Genomic DNA, 18,527 nt, shown 5'->3' with positions numbered 1-18,527 from the left:
ACACAAGCAGAAAAATATTTGTTTATATAGGATCTTCGAGGGGTCTCGAACCCACCTAAGACTCTGGATATAAATATCCAGAGAATTACAGTAGTTACAGTAATTAGTCTGGGCCAGACTAATTTATGCCAACAAATATTCAAAGTGCTTACAATAAATAGCCTGTCATCAAGCGACACAGACTAACTTTGAACACAGACTAATTGTGAACACCAAAAATAGTCTGAAATGCTATCTAAAACTTCAATATTATTACATTTTAAAAATTGACGGTGACATTGAGCTACATTTTGCAATTAGTTACAGTATTCTGTGTTTCAGCTGCCCTTCGTTTTGCGTCTAGTGATGGCCAGAATTACAGTAAGGAAAGACTTGCCTACATTGCGGATTTCAAGGTTATAGCTGTAAATACAGTTTTAAACTTCAACTGAAGAAAAAAATACAACCATTCTTTTGCCACTCATATGCTTGTTATTGTATCTAGTCTGCATAAATTTATATTGGCAATAACTAGCACACAATAACCATCATATGCGAAGTTTCCATTGCCATTTAACTCAATTGATGACAGACAAATTATAACTAGAGGATTTTGGCTGGTAGTGACGAGAACAAGGGTTACACATAGGCTGGGAAAGCAAGCTAAAGTAGTTTTTTTTTGGACGGTAGTGATATTCAATGAAACATCAGTCATGCATTATCAAGAAAAAAAACTTTCTCAGAGCGAGCGAGAATACGTATTGACAGCCTGAGTGTATTTGGCGGTTTTACACACTAGGCTCTCCGATAGATCTGCAAAATTGCTTGGTTGGTGGAAACGGATTAGTGTAACGTTTTAGGAGGAAGCTTGGTAGTTCTTGGGTAAAATGAAAAGTGACATTGTTAATTAGACTCTGGAGGATATCTACACTCTCTTGTGTCCATTCCTTCAGCCTGTATTAGTCACAATGATCCGTCCCGTAAACTGTACCGTAAACTTACCATCAACTGTACCCATAATTTGGTACCATACTCAAATCCGTTAGTAAGCGTACCGTAACCTTGGGGTCACAATTAGTACCGGTAGTGCTGAGACCAGTCCTGTTAGTGAGGAAATATCTACTTAGACAGGATATACTCGTAATGAAGGGGGCAGTGTGGCTGCCAGGCATTTGGACGTGGGAGGCCACTTTTAGTTCTCCACGCCCGCCCCCAAGCACTCATCCTCCCTCTCCTGTCTTGAAATATTCGAGCTATCCTGTTTGTTTTGTTTTGTTTTTTTATTACTCTTTACTAAGGATAATTCAGCGTTCTTGTAGTTGCTGCAACTAGCTGTCGTTCTGATTATGTTATGTTAGATGCAGCAGCCTTTGCGGTTCGTACCACGTTCGGAATAGTAGTCTATTTTTCCTACACGGCAGCAATACTATATGAAGTATATAAACCGCAAAACAAACCAAATAAATTTAGAATTTTTTAGAAATGTGTCTGGCCAAGAGCGATTTTGTAATAGAAGAGAAAAAAAAAGAGTTTCCTCTGGTGCAGAAGACTGCAAAACAAGTAGTTTATATTGTTTGGCTTTAAGCTATTCCAGTCAAAGTAGACTTTAGCAATATCCACGTATACTACGTGCGAGTCCTAGAATATTTTCTGCTTGGATTGCCTTGGTTGACACCGCGAGTCGATCAGGACGTCCACTAAAGATGTCTTGTTGGTATGAGCTAATTACGTACTTCTATTAAATATTAAATGCAAGTGCACGAAACTGCACGAAAGTACTTTTGTGCACTTTCGTGTACTGCACAAAACAGCCCAAGGTGTGAGTGTCATTATGTTGGTGGCTCTTCGAACAACTAGATTGTCTTCGGCTTAGCTGGGAATGCATATTTTTATTCATGTAGCCTCGTTGTACTGGAGCGATTCCCGCAGCCGTTTGAACGCATTTGAATTTTAAACTGATGTCCTTTTTCAAATCTGAAGGGGGGGGGGGGGGTACCCCCCACCGCACCAGTAACAATAAGTGAGAGCAAGTCGCGGTTCAGCTGTACTTTGACTGTTCGCCAGAGTCGAAGCGTCTGTCGTGGTTCAAAGGGTCCTGTGCCTTGACGTTCAGGTACGTTGTGGAGATAGCGGTGTAATTGGTCTACAGTGCCCACGTAGTTAAAGCCGTAGTTGGCCATGACTTTGCGGATCTCGACGCAGTCCTTACCGACGGCCAGTACCCGGTGTTTGTGTGCCAGTTCGTGCATCGGCGTGTGGCTCATTCTCATGGGTTCGGTGGGGACAAACACGCCGGAGCCCTCGATCTGCCGCGCCTGATTGTCCTTCCGGTATCCACCGCCGTTTGTCATGACGGCGAACGGGGTGTTGGTCGCCTCCAGTTCTAGCAGCACCTCTCGAGCGCCTGGGATTAAAGTCTTGCCGTGCAACAGCACATCATCGACGTCGAAGACTACACCAAACGTGGAGGCGAAGCGCCGCCCAACAGTGCTGTGGTTTTTCGCAACGCGTTCATCGTACGAGCCGCAGAAAGCCTTAAAGGGAATGAGCGAGGGCCAGTAAAAAGATTCTTCCGAGATATGTCTTCGCAACAGGACCGACTTCGAGAGAGATTAGAGCGTTCATCATTTCTTTGAGATTCCATATTTGCTTCACTGGGCCCCCCGCGCAATAAATGCAACATGTCAAGCACTTACCTGTGCCACTTGAAAACTATTTACACCTGCTGGATTTTCGTCATATACTTGTCTTTGATACAGTAACAGTATGAAATACTGTGGGGATGACTGTGGTGCAGATGCAGTACAGAGCAGAAGGTGGGGCTGACGAAGATGACAAGAAGAGTACGACAAGCACCAAGACAGGGAGATGGCGAAGAAGGAGAAGACGCCGAAGGATCACCAAGACAGCAACAGGAAGAGCAGTAGGACGAGTAGCCGGAGGCCAGGAGACGCAGTGTCGTGGCGACAGCGTCACCCACGACGACAGCAGACGGTGGCACTGCTGAGGCCATCTTCAAGGAGAGATGACCCAGGCGACGAAGGAGCAAAGCAGTACAGACGACAGAGGGGCGATGACAGTGATATTGAGCGGCTGAGATCGAACGTGAGGAGGCGCAGCTGTTGAAGATCTCGAAGCCCGAAGAGCCGCGAGAATCCAGTGAAGGCAGATGCATTTGTAGTATAGGGCAGTCTTGAATTAGCTGCGAAGCTAGCAGGACGACTGAGTTACCGACAACAAGTTGGAGTGCCTTGAAAGCGTTGAGTTTACTACGGTGAGGTTGGCGGCAGCTACTATAGAGAAGCAGGATAAAGACAAAGTAGTGCTTAAGTTGTTCGTGGAGTAGCTCCGGAGTGTGTGGAGACGGGTATCGAAGCCCCGTACGGTCGAGTGAAGTGTTGCAGCCTGCCCTCCAAGTGCTGGCAGTCCAATAGGGTCGTTTAGCCCCTGCGGTATCGTAGCCCGCTAAGCAGTATCATAGCCCACTGACGCAGCCTTGGACGACCGGTAGATCGAAGGAGCCACCCCACATCCGCACGGCTGCTAGGGAACACACGTGTATCGAGCAGCTACATATATATTTCGGTGGTTAGTGCCTGTTTAGAGCGCTCGGTGTACGCCCACCGGAACCCATCTGCGGCCACAGATAGGACCGGGGCAGTACGAGGTGTAGCCCGAATAACTTGAGCGTTGCCTACTCTTACTATACTCTCGATACTTCCACACATAAACGACCTTCTGGTCTAGGTGATTCTGCTTCGGCACGGTCGGCTTGGTGAGTAGCTCGCCACCAACTGAACGAACAAACATTGAGCAAAGCGACAGAGTAGCTGTAACGAGAAACGACTCGGTCGGATACCTTTCTTCATCTGTTGTCGCTCATGTTTTCCGCTTGCCTCCGTTTCTTTCGCTCGGCAGGTGATAGTTCGTCTCGAAGCGAAGTGCAACTCCACGTTAGGCACCGACGCAGAAAAAGTGTGAGTTTGTGATACCCCGTCAGTACAACATTCGCCCAACAATCAGCTCACATTAAGGTGTAAGCTGAATGTTGACCGAGATAACATCACCCGAGTTACGCAATACAGTGGACTTAATCCGTAGAGGGCTGTCCAATGTTCCCAGTATAATCATTTTGTGTCGGAATTCCGGTCCCAACCAAAAGATGAAGTATCAAAAGTAACTCGGCTTTGGAGACGAGATATCGTGCTTAATTAACTACGTCATTATTCACAGTCCTTGTCAGCTACGTAGTATGTCTAGTCAGTGTTAATGCATCAGCTTCGCCGACGGAGCATCGAGCGCTGTCTAAACCAACACGACCTGGGACAACAACATACTCGCCTACGTTAGCACCCGTGAACAGCAAATGAGGATCGGAAACAGCACGACGAGTTCTTAGAGGTTGCCACTGTGACATTCTATTGGTCACCGGCGGTCTATGTGCGATGATAGTCTGGGCTGGAGAAGGTGGACTTTAAATGCTGCGCCTGTACCTCCACCGTGTCCAACTGCGTCTCCGCGAGACGAAGCAGGAAACTGGCAACGACAACAGGTCGTTAGCATTGTACGTCTCCGAAGAACATATAGCATTATATACTGAAGGGTACCTGATTCTCTCCGGATTAATCTCTTCACGAGTCTGGTCGTATTCGTGACGAAGTCGGCGACGTACGTAGTTGGTGCGGTCTCGTGTCGGCATCTTCCCGGCCGCCTGCAGTGCGTAAAGCAAGCAAAATAAGATATTGTCATATTCTCCAGCACCTCCACTCGTGGTTAGCGCATACTAATGCTCCACAATGGCCACGCACCCGGTAGATAGCGCGGTACAGACGCAGCACCTCCGCTCGCGTATTCGCCATGGGATCGATGTTTTAATCCAACACCACCCACACATAAAATAAAATTCGTAATTTATTGCGTGCAAAATAGCTCGTACTGTAGATTACTTACCGAACAGATTCGAGAAAAAAAAAAAAAGTAAATAATATACTAATATTTTCATTCCATCTTAAATTACTTACATAATTATGTTTTTATGTGCACATTAGCTGCTTACGCTAGGGTTTAGAATTATGCTTGCACGTAGCATTCGCCAAGTCTCCTCCCGCTCGCTCTCTCCGCTGTCTCGCGCCATGTCCGCCGCCGCCGACAAGAAGTACTACATTCTGCGCTACGAGTACGTGGGCGACATCCTGGATCGCCGCGGTCCGTTCCGTGCTGAGCACCTGGAGCGCGCTGTAAACGCCAAGAAGGACGGTCATGTCGTCATGGGAGGCGCACTGGTGAACCCACCGGACGCCGGTGTCTTCATCTTCAACGTAGAGGACAAACAAACCATCGAGGACTTCGTCAAGGCCGATCCGTACATGCTCAACGACCTCGTCACGTCCTACTCGATCCGCGAGTGGATGGTCGTCGTCTAAACAGCAAAAATGGTGTAGCAATCTCCCCGACGCGTCTTCATGGCTACACCAATAACACGTCAAAAGCTTCAGCTAGTGCAAGTATGTGTCGACTTTATTTACTTGCAGATCTGTTGTATAAGTGTACAACCTGCCGCTATTCCTTGCCTGACAAAACGCAAGGAACAGGTGTGGTGGCTGGTGCTCAGCGTTTTCTAGGATCCTTTAGTGTATTTTGAAGTGGCTACGGGGAGAGCGTGAAAAAGGGCTCGTTGTTGACAAAACGCCGCATCATGTCGAGTGAGGCTTCTGGCTGGTCTGAAGGGACGAGGTGACCCGAGTTCAGAACCACCACGTAGCTCATGTTCCCTGCAGACTTGGCCAGACCCGCCACCTTCCCGTCCACCATCCAAGGCTGTCGCTTGGCTACACGGTACTTGGTTGTATCGGTCCAGGCAAGGCGATCGATGATGCGTCCTACGCCCAAGTTGTTGCACAACGAGCCGTCCATATTGCCAGCATAGAAGAGGAACTTGTAGTTGTCCAACAAGTCGCGGAACACGTCGATAGGCACATCCAGCATCTCGTCCTGCAGCAGATGACGAACTAATGCCGGCGCTGAGGGTGACGTACCGTAGATCGATCCGTCCACTGATGTCCACGGAGTCCCAGGGGGTACATTCAGCGCTCGACGTACAGCGTCGTCATTGAAGTAGCTCGATAACAGTGTACTCAGGTCCGCGAAGGTATTGCCCGACTGGCGGATGTCATAAATAAATGGGTTCCCCGCAGCCTCATAGATCTTCTGGGTGACGGATTGGCATACCTGGAAGGCGTCAACATCTCGACCCTGTCGATGCAACTCCTCGCATACACTGATCTGCGCGTTTGCATCTTCGTACTGCTGCGAATCGATGAGTCCCAATGCAATTGCAAAGTCTGGTACGGAACGGGTCTGCAACACGGGCCACATATCGCCGTTGCCAATGGCAACGCCAGTCAAATTGATGACAACGTCATCGCTGTCTGGTAGGCCACTGTTCTTAACGTGGATGTAGTGCGAGATGGACGGAGCATATTTACCAGCGTACGATTCCCCGCACACATACAGCGGATTGTGTTTGTACTCTGGGTGGCGTCTGAAGAATCCCTGCAGACCGCGATAGAGCTGCTCTGCAACTTCCTCCTGTGTATCCACGTGGCCGATGTCATCGCGCACAGACGAGTAACCTGTACCGACGGGCTGGTCGAAGAACAGCATGTGCCCAATATTGGTCCACGAATGTTCGTGCGGGATCAGCTTCCGCTCTTTCGTGAGACGATAAGGACCCATTTCAGTCAGCAATCCCGTCATCGACGACGCGCCAGGCCCGCCATTGAGCCAGAGCAGCAGCGGCGTTCGATCATCAATCTGCATGGGCGCGCGCGTCTCGAAGAACCAGTAGAAGAGTTTCCCTGCGTTAACGCTGTTCACTCCGACCAGGCCAGCATACTGTTCACATACCACACATAATAGTCGAGGCATGGGCCGTCGATGAGTCTCAACACGATCAACACAATTACGCAGATCAATGCGAACGGCCAGAATGGCAGCAGCACTGACAGGAACACGCCACTCGTGGTGCCGTCTCCTCTAAGCAGACGCACCTGCTTCTCCCTTGGAGCTCCGAATCCGGGTAGGAACAGCACACTGTCGTCTGCCACGCCATCCGTTCGACTGTTCTTCACCTCAGCGTGCTCGATATCTCTCAGCGTCGCAGCAGCCGCACTCGTTGTGTCTGCAGTTGCAACGATCGCGTTCGGTGTGCCAGACGTTGCTGCGCCTTGCACCGACGTTGACAGCATCGCGCCGCCGATGATGTAGAAGGATACGGCCACCAGCAAAGCTGCAATAGTCACAGTGCGGATCATACGCGGCGTCATTGCGGTTGGCAATATCCCGTTGTTGCGCACACGTCTCGACTGCCGTGCGGGCTCTACGGAACTCTCGCGCGCAATGGATCCAGCCACGGACGCCACAGAACTGGCGGGAGAATGCCACAGCGGTATGCCCTCGTTCATGGCACTGGCGGACTCGCTACTTATTCTGCTCTGTTGGCTACAGCCGCTTGCACACAGAGCAATCGGACCGTACTCCCTCCTCCCTCTCGAGCTGAGCTCTCTGCTTCCACAGCCGTCGGCTACCTCTGAACTGCTGCTTGGGATCTTTTTTGCGAGTGACAAGGAATCAGATTTGCGCAAAATGAAGCCGGTCCGATATAAAGGCCGGTTGTATGAGAGTCCGTACCGACCTCCAAAATAGATATCATCGAAGCTCAAAATCGATTGAAAATGAAAGGTTCGTGGTTGAAATGGTTCTATTTATGCTATAGCATAGTCTAATGCTACAGTGCGCTGAATACAATATGAAAATTAAGGGTCTATTTCCATGCTGTTCAATAGGATGTTTGAGCCACGCTAGGTCGAAGCATCCACCAGCTTTGCCAGCTCCTTGCTGTTCTGCTTGGCGATCGTCATGCATTGTTGCATCACGTTGGGCGCCACGATCGATCCACCAGCCTTGTGCACACCGCAGAGCTGGCCGTCAGTGCTGTATGATAGGCTGAATACGGTGCTGGCCAGGTCCTCCTCGTCGCTCGTCGGGTCAACAAGCACCACGCCGTCCACCACGGCGAATGAGGTCGCGAACGCGCCGTGCTCCACTCGCAGTGGCGTCGCGTCTCCGTCTGCAAAGAGCAAGCATGCAGAAGTTAGCTAAGTATGCAGTAGAAATAGCGCAATGCATGGCAATGGCCGGCAGCTCACCTGGTGCGATAGATACCACATTGTCCGCCTCATTGACGGATGTGGCCGGCAGCTTCAACGTTTTCAGCGCCGCAATGATCGACGTGAGCGCAGCGTCCAGCACGTTGCCGTCGTGATCCACGCAGTACACGTCCACCATAAGTTTCCACGCCGACTGGCCCTTGACGATGCTCAGACTCTCCATCTCCACCACACGTGAGCTGCCCAAGCCACGACACAATGAAACCATTAGTCTGCTGATCATCACATTCAAATTCAGCAGAGCCGCATACCCAACAATAATTCTCGTAAGCTGGCTACCAATACTTTGCGCCTCCTCCGACGGACGGCCCACCGTGAACCGGTTCGAGCATAACGGTGACAAATGCACCTGAATCGCTGCAATGAATGGATATTAGTCAACAGCATCACCACCATGCCCCAATTCATACAGTCAGCGCACCAATCTCTCCCTGGTCGGGTGTATTGACTGCTGGTGTGCCCACGGCTAGCTTGATTGCCGTCAGCACTGACGTCTTGCCGAGCTTGATGAGGCTAGAGCTGGCTGCAGTCTGGACCACGTCCGTCTGCAGTTGTACGGCGCGCGTAGCCTCGATGGTGCGCGAGTCGGGCCGGACCTTGTTTGCTAGGCACTTGCGCATGTACTCTGCTGGAAACAGCTTCTTGTACATGTCGGCGCTGAAGGACAGCGCCACAACAGTGCCGTTAGTGTTCGCCATATTGCGTCTCTTGTGCCAATGGTTGTTCTGGAGCAGAAACAAAATATGCAAAAATCATAAAAACCGAAGACGATTACTTAGTTTTTGTAAGACAGGTTCCTCGAAAAATCGGGAAATTGTTGCGCGCCACTTTTTCAAGCATTTGCGCGCTTTCATTTTCGATAGTAGGGATGCCGCCCACACGCCGAACTCGCGCCTCGAAACGGCTGGAGATGGAAGAGAATCGTGAGCCGCGCAAGCGGAGGCGTATCCAGAATGCCAAGCCCGCAGAAGCAAAGGTGAAGCCGAAGCCGAAGCCACAGCGTCAGTCTGCGTGGACAACCGACCGATACTTGCGCAGGAAAAACCGCGAGTACATGCACGCGGTTATGGCAGCCCAGGCGGAAATTGAAGCGGAAAATACGCCAGAGAAGAAGCAAAAGGATACAATGGAACAAATAGCACAGGAGCAGGAACTGGAGACGTCTCCAAGTGAGATGGAGGAACAGGACGATGACGATGACGATGACTATGTGCCTGAAGGGGAGGAAGCAATGGATCAAAATTCACAAGAGGAGAAAGTGGGGTCCGAAGAAATGGAACCTTCGGTTGAGCCGGAGGATAGCAACATTCAACCTGAGCCTGAGGAGAATTCAGTGGAGGATCAACCTGTGGACGAAGAGAAGGAGGACGTTGAGGAGGCTATCGAGACTGAAGAGAAGAGTGTACTGCCTGAGCTCATGTCACCGGATCGAATGTCCATGCACTCGCCAGTAGAGACAACTAATCAGACAAAGCACAAGACGTCAGGCATTGATCCGACACCAGAGAAAAGTGCGCCGCCTGTGATTATAGCTAGCAAACCAAAGAAAAATGTGGCAAGGGGCATCGCACAGAGCAGTTCGTCGGCTTCGACTAGGAAGCGCATGATCTCCTTCTCTCCAGAGCGGGCACCACGTCCAGAGAACAAAGCGCTCGCGCTGAAGAAGCTAGAAAAGAACCTGAAGACGAACGAAAAGCTACAGCAACGACTTGAAGCGCCTACGCCCGTGAAGGCACCCGCTCCGTCTCGAATGTCGTCTCCTGCGACCGCAACGCAGACACGACGACCAATTAACTTTACAAGTCCGCAGGCACGTAGGCTAATGACGTTCACGAGTCCTCAAGCTCGACGAACGATGCCGTTCACTAGCACACCTACGACCTTCACCAGCCCGCCACCCCGGAAGCCGGTCTTCCAAAGCCCATATACTGCTGCCTCTATCTCCCTTCCACTGAGCCAGACCGAGGAACTAGTGTACGATCCGACACAAGAAGACCAGGAGAAGGACATGTCGGCAGAAGTCGTGGATGACGATACTGAGTTTAAATCGAGTGTAGTGGTGGAGAGGAAGCCCGCTGCGGAAGATGAAGACGATAATCACAGCGCAGACGACGGAGCAGCCATGGACTCGCAGCAAGAAGTTGGTCTCTCTCAGGAATCTACGAGTGTCCACAGCCACGTCGATAAGCTCGCTCCGCTGTCCCAAGAAAGCTGCAACAGCATGGTATCCCACACTGAAGCAGATGCAACTAGAGCTCAGACGGACAGCACGTCCAGCGCGTTCACGAGTACGTCGGTGATTGGAGATGTTGGCCTATTTAACTGCGAGACTGATGTCGAATACACTGGAGGTGTGTATGGCGAAGGTACTGACGGCAAGGTGACTGCAGCGGTGATCAACGGACAGAAGGTTGCTCTGAAACGCGCTAAACCGCACGAAGGGTTTCCCGAACACGAAGCGAAGCACCGCGCCGCTCTGGAACTGCATTATTTACGTCGAGTGCGTCACATGAAAGGGTTCCTGCAGTGTCTTGGTCTGTGCGATGCCATTGAACACACATGCATTGCACTGGAGGTGATGGATTGCAAGCTAAGCGACTATTTAAGACGATACGGCGTGAATTCGGGAGGGTCAAAGCACCGCCGCTACACGCTGTCGTTTGATGACACGAAGGCGATGCTGAAGCAGATCTGCTTGCCCATGATCACGCTCCACGAAGATATCAACGTCGCCCACGGTGATCTGGCTTGTCGGAACATTCTGATGCGTACGCCACCTGAGGGTTATGAACAAAGTTGGGAACCAGACATCAAGCTGTCTGACTTTGGCCGCATCAAGCTCCCAGCAGATGAACCCAAGATCCTGGACAGCTCGTTCAGCTTTCACAAGAACTGCGACGTCGGCGCCTTCGGACGAGAAATCTTGTATCGTTTACTTGTCGGGGAGATCGTGCCAAAAGAATTCGTGGAGACGCGCAGCTTGCACAAACTGCTGCAGGACGTCACTGTGACTCAAGTACCCGATGCTGCGAAGGCTCGGTTGGGTCCATACTACAGTCTCTTTATGCGCTGTACGGCGTGGGGAGTGCGTCCGACGTTCCGTGAGATCTACGAACATCTGGACGAGCTGGAATACTTCGAGACTACCGAGAACGGACTCTTCCCTCTTAAACCAACGGGCAGCACGGACGCGACCTTCATGTCCCCTGTGGCTGAAGGCTCTCGTCACAAGACTCCGACGTCCAGTGCTTCGAGAGCGCACAAGCGTGATACCCCCACAGGTCATACGCAGCGTCCAACGGGGCCGAAGTCACGGTTGTTCGCTTCCAAGAGTTTCACCGAAGCGAGCGTTCCTGGAGCGAACAAGCCAGTGAACTGGCTTAAAACTCGCTCTGTTGGCGTCCATCGAACTGCCGCGCAGCAATCACTGACACCTACCGCGCACCCCATGCTTATCAAGAAGAAGAAGAAGACGCCGCCATCCGCAGGAGCAGGGGCAGGCGCGTCGCGGCGCTCGCTCCAAATTCTGAACCAGATCCAGCATAGAACAATCGAAAAGGGCCGCAAGTCGACCTAAGTCGCGCATGCCACGAATAATTAAAGTCCAACAGAGTAAACGATTTACGGTGCTCGAAGCTTGAAGCGGAGATACCCGCTCTTCAACACGAGAAATAGTATTTTGCTCTGCAAAAAGGTTAACCCTTTCACGTCAACGACCCTTCAAGACAAAGATCGTAGATTCGCGATGCAAAAAGAGTAGTGCCACACAAGCGTCCTGAACGACAAGCAAGCTGCACACTGTTATGCCGTTGCCGGAGCTCGCACAGGACGATGTGGAGCAATGCGCGCTGTTCTCGAATGCAGCATCGTACGCCATCCAGGCGCTGCTAGGTTTAATTGCCGTCGCCACACTCTGGTACAAGCGCCACGTCGAACGTCCTCGGCGGCCACTACAGATTTGGCTGATGGACGTTGGCAAGCAGATGATCGGTGCCACCGCGGGCCACTTCATGAACCTCCTCGCGTCTATTCAAATGCCGCCCGTGACGGATGAATGTGCCTGGTACTTCCTCAACTTCCTCAGTGACTGTACACTCGGTATGGTTGTGAGCCTCGCGTTTCTCCGGCTGCAGCAAGAGTTGGCCTTTAGCATGAATTGGGTCAATATTCAGGAGAGCGGTGACTATGGAAGCCCGCCATCGTATCGGGTGTGGGCGCTGCAACTGGTCGCGTGGCTGGTAATCATCCTCTTTTCCAAGGCCATCGTGGTGTCCGTCATGATTGCAGCAGCGACGCCCCTCGGCCTCTTCGGTGAACTACTGTTCCATTCCCTGCGCGGGTATCCGTTCGCAGAATTGGTGCTTGTAATGATTGTATGTCCAAGTTTCCTCAATGTGGTGCAGTTCTGGATCCAAGACAGTTTCCTCAAGCGCGACGTAAGTGTGCTGCCGACGGCGTACGCACGGTTCCGACACTCGTTCGAAGAATCCCTACAAACCAATCTGCTATCTCATTCGCATGAATAGGGAATGCGAGCAGCAAAGACTAACAATAATGCATGACTAGATGACCGCAAGACGATCTATATGTATTGCCAACCCTCGTTGCTATATTTCTTCAACCAGTTTCACCACTCTACAGCGGTGTGGCGGTACTATTATATTAGATGCACCGATACAGTTAGCCAAACCACAGGATTCCTGTCATGAATGTAGGCGGCACCAGTGGTATCGGTACGTACAAGCTCACGTCCATCGACGTGATACCGTCGCACGTGACGCGCTTTCGGTAGCTGCATGATGCAGTGCATGGGTACTGCTTTACAATGCGGAGAGTTCGTGAAGCCGCTTCTTTGAAGCATGCGACGCACAGCGTTTTTGCAGAGCGTCACAGCTAGTTTTTACTAGCTATTTAACCCGTTTTTGATGCCCAAGTCGCACAATTTTAGATGCTATTCTCATACGTCGAAATCTTGCCTTTCATAATGCACCACCAGAATTCATGCAAATTAGCTTGCGCGATACGTAACGTTACTAGCGCTTGTAAACACTTTTATCGTACCGTCTGTAAAAACCTTGCCTTACCGCAGACGACTTGGAATTTACTCCGTCAGCTGGTCATAAAGAACAGCTAAATTAGCGGCGTGTTGAAAGCCAAATCAATAGCCACGACCCTGGCTCACCTAGAGCCTCTAGGCTAGAGGCCGTGCCGATCGCGACGCCACCACCACGTAACGTGCCCGACAGCTACAAGGAGAGCACCATAATCACAGGGAAGTACTGGCACGCTACCCGCGCGGATAGCTTTGGCAATGCATTAAATTCTGTAATTGAAACCTCTGCGCTCTGTGCTTCGATCAGATTTATCAGCACCAGAGTATCGCTATTGATACAAATTATTATTGCACGACCATCAGTGCCAGCAGTTCTTCTGGCACGTTTTTGAATGACCTGAATGATCACCCGCGCATTTGCCGCTAAGAACCAACAACTTCCTCTCTTACAAGCACCATGAAGCCCTAGGTCTCCAAGCCACTGCCACTGTATTTGGTTTGGCTGTCGCGGCCGGCATCGACAACGCCATTCCAACGGTTCTCTTTTCTCACAGGGGTCAGGCTACTCAGGCAACAACCGCTCCAGTCGATCTTTGAAGAGCTCTGCGCAGATACCTTCCACAACTCCGACATCGGCAACATCTACTTCAACGGCTCATCTTCGACAACTAACGCATCCACTACTTTGACGACGTACAGGACATGTCAACGACGATCATGGCTCCGGCGGACGACTCGTACATTATCGGTGGCGGTAGTTGCCATGCGAAATTGCACGAATTAAAGCAGGTTGAATGTCTTCATGTTGCCTTGACATGTGAGTAGAGCAGCGTGCTTGTGTCGTTGTTTTGATTGACAATTGTGGCACGGCCCAACGCTTGTTGAGATCGAAATTTGTACAAAGTGCAGCGAGCACTTTCGTCCACGATTAATGTCATCTTGGAATCTGCCAAATCTGTGTTCTTTATCGAGTTGTGTCGTTCAGCGTGCCATCTGCCCTCGACGAACAAATATGTCAACAACCGTTTTTAGACTCAAGTTTCGAGCAATTCTCCAGTCAAACGCGACAAATCCGAGGTTGGGGCACTAATCCCCTATCGCAACCATACTTCGCTTTAGCCTAGCGTAAAGGTCTCTCTAAGCTGTGTTTTGTTGTTGAGTGGTAGACTCTCGAAGTTGCATCGTCATCTTTTGATAGGGACCCGTGCGGATTCATCGCGTAAATACAGTTTGTAGCAAATATTGTTGGGTTCTTCTACTCTTAAAAGCGTAGCAAAAAAAGAATTTCGTTAGAATACATATTAACCAAAGCGTTTGGAGCCGAATTGGGCGGAGCATACCATAAACACACCGCGAAGGGTTAAGCTACAACATTAATGTATGAAAGGATTAACCCTTCACCATAATGTTGTTTGTGCCAGACTTGCGATAAAGGCCGAGGACAGCAGAAACCGATCAAGTATTATATTCGGAGGCTTTCCCGTTTGGAGCGATTTGCTACTTCGAGGCCTCTACATCCCCAGGACTCCGACCGACGGAATCTGACGGTGCATTCATGCAAAGCGGTGTCCGTAGAAGTCCCGACGATTGTACGACGAAAACCATCTCTTCGTCTTCCGCCCTTGCGGCTGTGCTCGTGAACCACCAAAATCTCTGAATGGCACATGTACCTACTGGTACTGTATCAACACGCTTTGAATTCAACCTATTTGCGGCAATGAAGGCTATCTACGTCTTTCGAAGCCGACTGCGTAATTTTCAATCAGTGATATATTTTGTGGTTACCAATCATGTATTAAACTTTAGAAGAAAATTAATCCGTTTGTAAAAACGGTTTTTTATTATTAATAAAAAAACATGCCGTTCATGGCGAAAAGGGGAAGATGCGTCAATCTCCTGGTTTTCGAGTTCACCGAGTCTTTCCACGACTTGCCATTAACGAGCCGCCCGCAGTCTGTCAAAGATATTGAGTCTAGTAGACTTCTGTGCATCGGTTCCAGCAACTTTTCACACCTTTGCAATCTTCTTTTGGTGGTTCGCCCGACGCATTTTCGTTGGTAAATGATCGAAGCTTTGGCAGAAAATGTCTTCAAGGCAATATGAACGAACGTACAACATTCAGACGATTATTGTCCCGTCACTTGGTCCTTAATTCCAAAGTCCCATCGTGTTCGAGATCCTAGCGGCTAGGCTAGCCAACATGAAACGATACCCTCGCTGGCTGGTTGTCTCCGGAATCCCATCCGACAGAAGATCTTGGTAGCACCAGCGGACTGACGACTTGGCTTTGAAGTTCGATGCACGGCAAGCTGGAAAGACCAACAAAAAGACGAGTGCGCACTGGTTGCCATTCTGCAATTTGCTTCGCATCGCCAAACAGCTTCTAGCCAGCTTCTTTCAGATCCACACACAGACAGTCTACCATGAAGACGTACGCTGCTTTCGCTGCTTCCGCCCTTATCGTGGCCACCACGATGGACTCGACCACGGCCATGCAGTCGTACCTCGAGGAGATCCCGAACGGCAGCTTGTTCACGCAGGAGCTGGGCCACCCGGGCAAGGACAGCTCGAAGTTCACCAAGTTCGGTACTGCTTTCGGTGCCGCGGACCACACGTGGACGGCTGAGTTTTGCAAGGCTACGTTCCCTGGCGCTTCGATGACGAACGGTGAGGCGTTCGGTGACCCGTGTTGCACGTGGAAGAAGGGCGGCAAGCCGGACTTCACGGTGAGTGCTTTCACGACGACTCCTGGCAAGGCTACCACTTGCGCTTCTGGTGGCGGTGGCGGCAGTGCTGCTGGTGGCAGTGCCGCTGGTGGCAGCGGTGGTGCTGAGACTCCTTCGGCTGAGACCCCGTCGACGGAGACGCAGGGATCGGGAACCGAGACGGAGAGCTCAGGTGCTGAGACTCCTTCGGCTGAGACCCCGTCGACAGAGACTGAAAGCTCGGGCGGTGAGACGGAGAGCTCCGGTGGTGCCCCTGAGACAGAAAGCTCGGGCGGTGAGACTGAGAGCTCGGGTGCCGAGACTCCTGAGTCCCCTTCGACCGAAGACAACCCGTCACAGATGTCCCCCGCAACGGAGGCCCCTGCCACAAGCACTGGTGGCTCGGGTGCCGAGACTCCTGAGACTCCTGAGACTCCTGAGACTCCTGAGACTCCTGAGACTCCTGAGACTCCTGAGACTCCTTCGACCGGATCCAGTTGGGGCACACCTCCTGCCTCGGGTGGCTGGACCCCTCCTGCTGCTGGTGGCGGTTGCGCTGCCAAGGGAGCCCGCAAGTTCCGTCACTAAGCGACCTCGCTTGCACTTGGATCTTTATCTGATCCATGGATGTTGGGTGTCGTTAAACAGAGAAAGAGAGAACGAAGTCTCTAGACGTTGTTGTAATAGAACAAGGAATCCTATTCGAAACTTTTCAGGAGACTTCATCACCTTAACCACAAGTATTAAAGCAGTGTTAGTTGTCTTACTTTCATGCGTGGTCCGACTACGATTGTGCTTTGTATCGGCACGTGAAGGTGCTGATTGTTAATCCATGGTTATCAGTATCTACTAACAATGTTGATGATTGTCGTCGATACAATGTATGAACTTTGGTGTACAGTAGTACGCTGATGACGACCATGGCAACAGCAAATAGAAGCTGCGGGTTACTCGAACAAGCACATTTACTTCGATACCTATACTCCTTGCTTGAGTCTACTCGTAGACACTACACTACATTCACTCAGATGTTCACCACTCTATCGCTCAAAAAGTTGGCGCTGCTGACTCTACGGCTTAGTGGCGGAAGCTGTAGCTGCCCTTGCTCTGCCCTTTGCCACCAGCACCCTTCGCTGCACAGCCTCCTGACGGGGTCGAGGGCATAGTGGGTGAGGCTGGAGCATCAGTGGCAGCGGGGGCGTCCGTCGAAGCAGGTGCGTCCGTTGTAGCAGGCGCGTCCGTTGTGACGGGAGCATCCGTCGTGGTCGAAGTCGAGCTACCAGCGCTCGAGGCGGCGGTTGACGATGCCGTCGATGCAGCAGTAGATGAAGCGGTTGACGTCTGACTTGTCGATGCGCAAGTGGTGGCCTTGGTAGGGCTCGTCGTGAAGGCCGTCACAGTGAAATCTGGAGTGCCGCCCTTCTTCCACGTGCAGCACGGGTCCCCGAAGGCCTCGCCGTTGGTCATCGACGCGCCTGGAAAGGTCTTGGCGCAGAACTCGGCGGTCCACGAGTGCCCGGCATCGGCGAAGGCTGTTGCAAAGTCCGTAAACTTAGAGGAGTCCTTGTCTGGGTGTCCGAGCTCCTGCGAGAAGGAGCTTCCGTTCGGGAGCTCGTCGAGGTATTTGGCGAGGCCCACGACGGAGTCGAAGGTTGAGGCGACGATGAGGGTGGTGGCAGCAAGTGCAAGGCACGTCTTCATTTTGATGAGCTGAATTGGATGAAGAAGAAAGTTTTGGCGTTGTTGCTGATGAAGAGCAAATTGAGGAATGAACTCTACTGTCCAAGTGCTTAAGTTGGCAGTTGACAAGAAGGGGGTGACAGTGCCCAACATCAGGTGCCTGAACTGTTCAGGTGGAACTCTCGTGCGACTGTCAGTGGCGTGGTAAAGGTAGGATGGGTGCTTTCACAGCCATGTGGGGCACCACCACGGCATGAAGCTGCCTGGCCTAAACCAACGGAATCAGTTGAAGTGAGCTCTTTCGGCTGTCGTTCCGCCACGACATCTGGTCAGCCTGTCGATTGATAGAGTCTCCGTTCTGGTGGTCTGGCCTACAAGGGGGCCTTGTGGGCCAGACCTTGAAGGAATCGAACGACAGGGACGACTTCTGGTGAGCACGCCGCTCCCCGTGCGAGAACTATTTCGAAGTACCTGTCCATTGCAGGTACTCACCACAAGAAAAAGAGTTTTGCTGAGGTCTCGGTTACGTGAAGGACCTACCGGTGGAGGGAACTGCGAGATCCATCAGCCGCAAAGGTGCCACCGAGCCAGCCGCTGACAGCGAAAGCAACGCAACAATCGTGACAGCTTCAACGTCAGCGAGTTTGCTCTGGACAGTCAACACGAGACGTCTATCTCAACCTCAACGTTTCGGGGTGTCGTCGCTGCGCTGGACTCGAAGCTGCCAATTCCGTCGATCTCGCTCTGGCATGAAGCCAGAACAAGCTTTCGCCGATTCGTGGATCTACTGGCACCGCTTCGGCGGAATGCATTCGAGAATCTTTTCCGAGGCGGCACATGGCTTCATGGCTGCGATAGGAATTTTCCGTCAGTGTTGATGCG

At 51.3% G+C, this 18,527-nt stretch overlaps 10 protein-coding genes across 12 annotated transcripts; 5 read left to right on the top strand and 5 right to left on the bottom strand.

Annotated features, from left to right (window-relative positions):
- Nucleotides 1-1,617: 1,617 nt before the first annotated feature.
- PPTG_18672 (hypothetical protein) lies at nt 1,618-2,719 on the bottom strand (the record flags this gene model as incomplete). Its single annotated transcript, XM_008916844.1, has 3 exons — nt 1,618-1,676; nt 1,988-2,562; nt 2,700-2,719. The coding sequence occupies 3 exons, from the start codon at nt 2,717-2,719 to the stop codon at nt 1,618-1,620; spliced, it is 654 nt and encodes a 217-aa protein (XP_008915092.1).
- A 1,424-nt stretch (nt 2,720-4,143) lies between these two features.
- Nucleotides 4,144-4,896, bottom strand: PPTG_18671 (hypothetical protein). Its single transcript, XM_008916843.1, has 3 exons — nt 4,788-4,896; nt 4,587-4,690; nt 4,144-4,515 (listed from the first exon to the last, which is right to left on the bottom strand). Exons 1-3 carry the CDS (start codon nt 4,836-4,838, stop codon nt 4,416-4,418), a joined length of 255 nt encoding a protein of 84 aa, XP_008915091.1. The 5' UTR covers nt 4,839-4,896; the 3' UTR covers nt 4,144-4,415.
- An 85-nt stretch (nt 4,897-4,981) lies between these two features.
- Nucleotides 4,982-7,596, bottom strand: PPTG_18669. Of its 2 annotated transcripts, XM_008916840.1 has the most exons (2): nt 7,029-7,596; nt 4,982-6,873 (listed from the first exon to the last, which is right to left on the bottom strand). In XM_008916840.1, the coding sequence occupies exons 1-2, from the start codon at nt 7,440-7,442 to the stop codon at nt 5,626-5,628; spliced, it is 1,662 nt and encodes a 553-aa protein (XP_008915088.1). In that variant the 5' UTR covers nt 7,443-7,596; the 3' UTR covers nt 4,982-5,625. The 2 variants fall into 2 exon arrangements, with proteins under 2 accessions (XP_008915088.1, XP_008915089.1); XM_008916841.1 differs by having other exon boundaries at nt 4,982-7,596.
- Nucleotides 5,008-5,483, top strand: PPTG_18670 (hypothetical protein). The gene has a single exon (XM_008916842.1). It carries the CDS (start codon nt 5,052-5,054, stop codon nt 5,400-5,402), a length of 351 nt encoding a protein of 116 aa, XP_008915090.1. The 5' UTR covers nt 5,008-5,051; the 3' UTR covers nt 5,403-5,483.
- A 126-nt stretch (nt 7,597-7,722) lies between the features above and the next one.
- PPTG_18668 lies at nt 7,723-8,961 on the bottom strand. 2 transcript variants are annotated; one of them, XM_008916838.1, is made up of 4 exons: nt 8,629-8,961; nt 8,459-8,564; nt 8,187-8,386; nt 7,723-8,107 (listed from the first exon to the last, which is right to left on the bottom strand). In XM_008916838.1, the coding sequence occupies exons 1-4, from the start codon at nt 8,903-8,905 to the stop codon at nt 7,839-7,841; spliced, it is 852 nt and encodes a 283-aa protein (XP_008915086.1). In that variant the 5' UTR covers nt 8,906-8,961; the 3' UTR covers nt 7,723-7,838. The 2 variants fall into 2 exon arrangements, with proteins under 2 accessions (XP_008915086.1, XP_008915087.1); XM_008916839.1 differs by having other exon boundaries at nt 7,723-8,386.
- A 114-nt stretch (nt 8,962-9,075) lies between these two features.
- On the top strand, nt 9,076-11,784 carry PPTG_18667 (serine/threonine protein kinase; the record flags this gene model as incomplete). The annotated part of the gene is made up of 1 exon (XM_008916837.1): nt 9,076-11,784. One exon carries the CDS (start codon nt 9,076-9,078, stop codon nt 11,782-11,784), a length of 2,709 nt encoding a protein of 902 aa, XP_008915085.1.
- A 192-nt stretch (nt 11,785-11,976) lies between these two features.
- Nucleotides 11,977-12,785, top strand: PPTG_18666 (hypothetical protein). The gene has a single exon (XM_008916836.1). It carries the CDS (start codon nt 12,011-12,013, stop codon nt 12,731-12,733), a length of 723 nt encoding a protein of 240 aa, XP_008915084.1. The 5' UTR covers nt 11,977-12,010; the 3' UTR covers nt 12,734-12,785.
- A 2,898-nt stretch (nt 12,786-15,683) lies between these two features.
- PPTG_18665 (hypothetical protein) lies at nt 15,684-16,720 on the top strand (the record flags this gene model as incomplete). Its single annotated transcript, XM_008916835.1, has 2 exons — nt 15,684-16,086; nt 16,159-16,720. The coding sequence occupies 2 exons, from the start codon at nt 15,684-15,686 to the stop codon at nt 16,551-16,553; spliced, it is 798 nt and encodes a 265-aa protein (XP_008915083.1). The 3' UTR covers nt 16,554-16,720.
- Nucleotides 16,721-16,915: 195 nt separating this feature from the next.
- PPTG_18664 (hypothetical protein) lies at nt 16,916-17,720 on the bottom strand. Its single transcript, XM_008916834.1, has one exon. The coding sequence runs from the start codon at nt 17,664-17,666 to the stop codon at nt 17,043-17,045; it is 624 nt and encodes a 207-aa protein (XP_008915082.1). The 5' UTR covers nt 17,667-17,720; the 3' UTR covers nt 16,916-17,042.
- Nucleotides 17,721-18,394: 674 nt separating this feature from the next.
- On the top strand, nt 18,395-18,523 carry PPTG_24390 (hypothetical protein; the record flags this gene model as incomplete). The annotated part of the gene is made up of 1 exon (XM_008916885.1): nt 18,395-18,523. One exon carries the CDS (start codon nt 18,395-18,397, stop codon nt 18,521-18,523), a length of 129 nt encoding a protein of 42 aa, XP_008915133.1.
- Nucleotides 18,524-18,527: the final 4 nt, after the last annotated feature.

Source organism: Phytophthora parasitica (assembly GCF_000247585.1).
Source record: "Phytophthora parasitica INRA-310 unplaced genomic scaffold supercont2.90, whole genome shotgun sequence".
NCBI classification, from domain to species: domain Eukaryota; phylum Oomycota; class Peronosporomycetes; order Peronosporales; family Peronosporaceae; genus Phytophthora; species Phytophthora nicotianae.
Note: the sequence above shows the minus strand (reverse complement) of the source record. Positions and strands in the feature narration are given on the sequence as shown.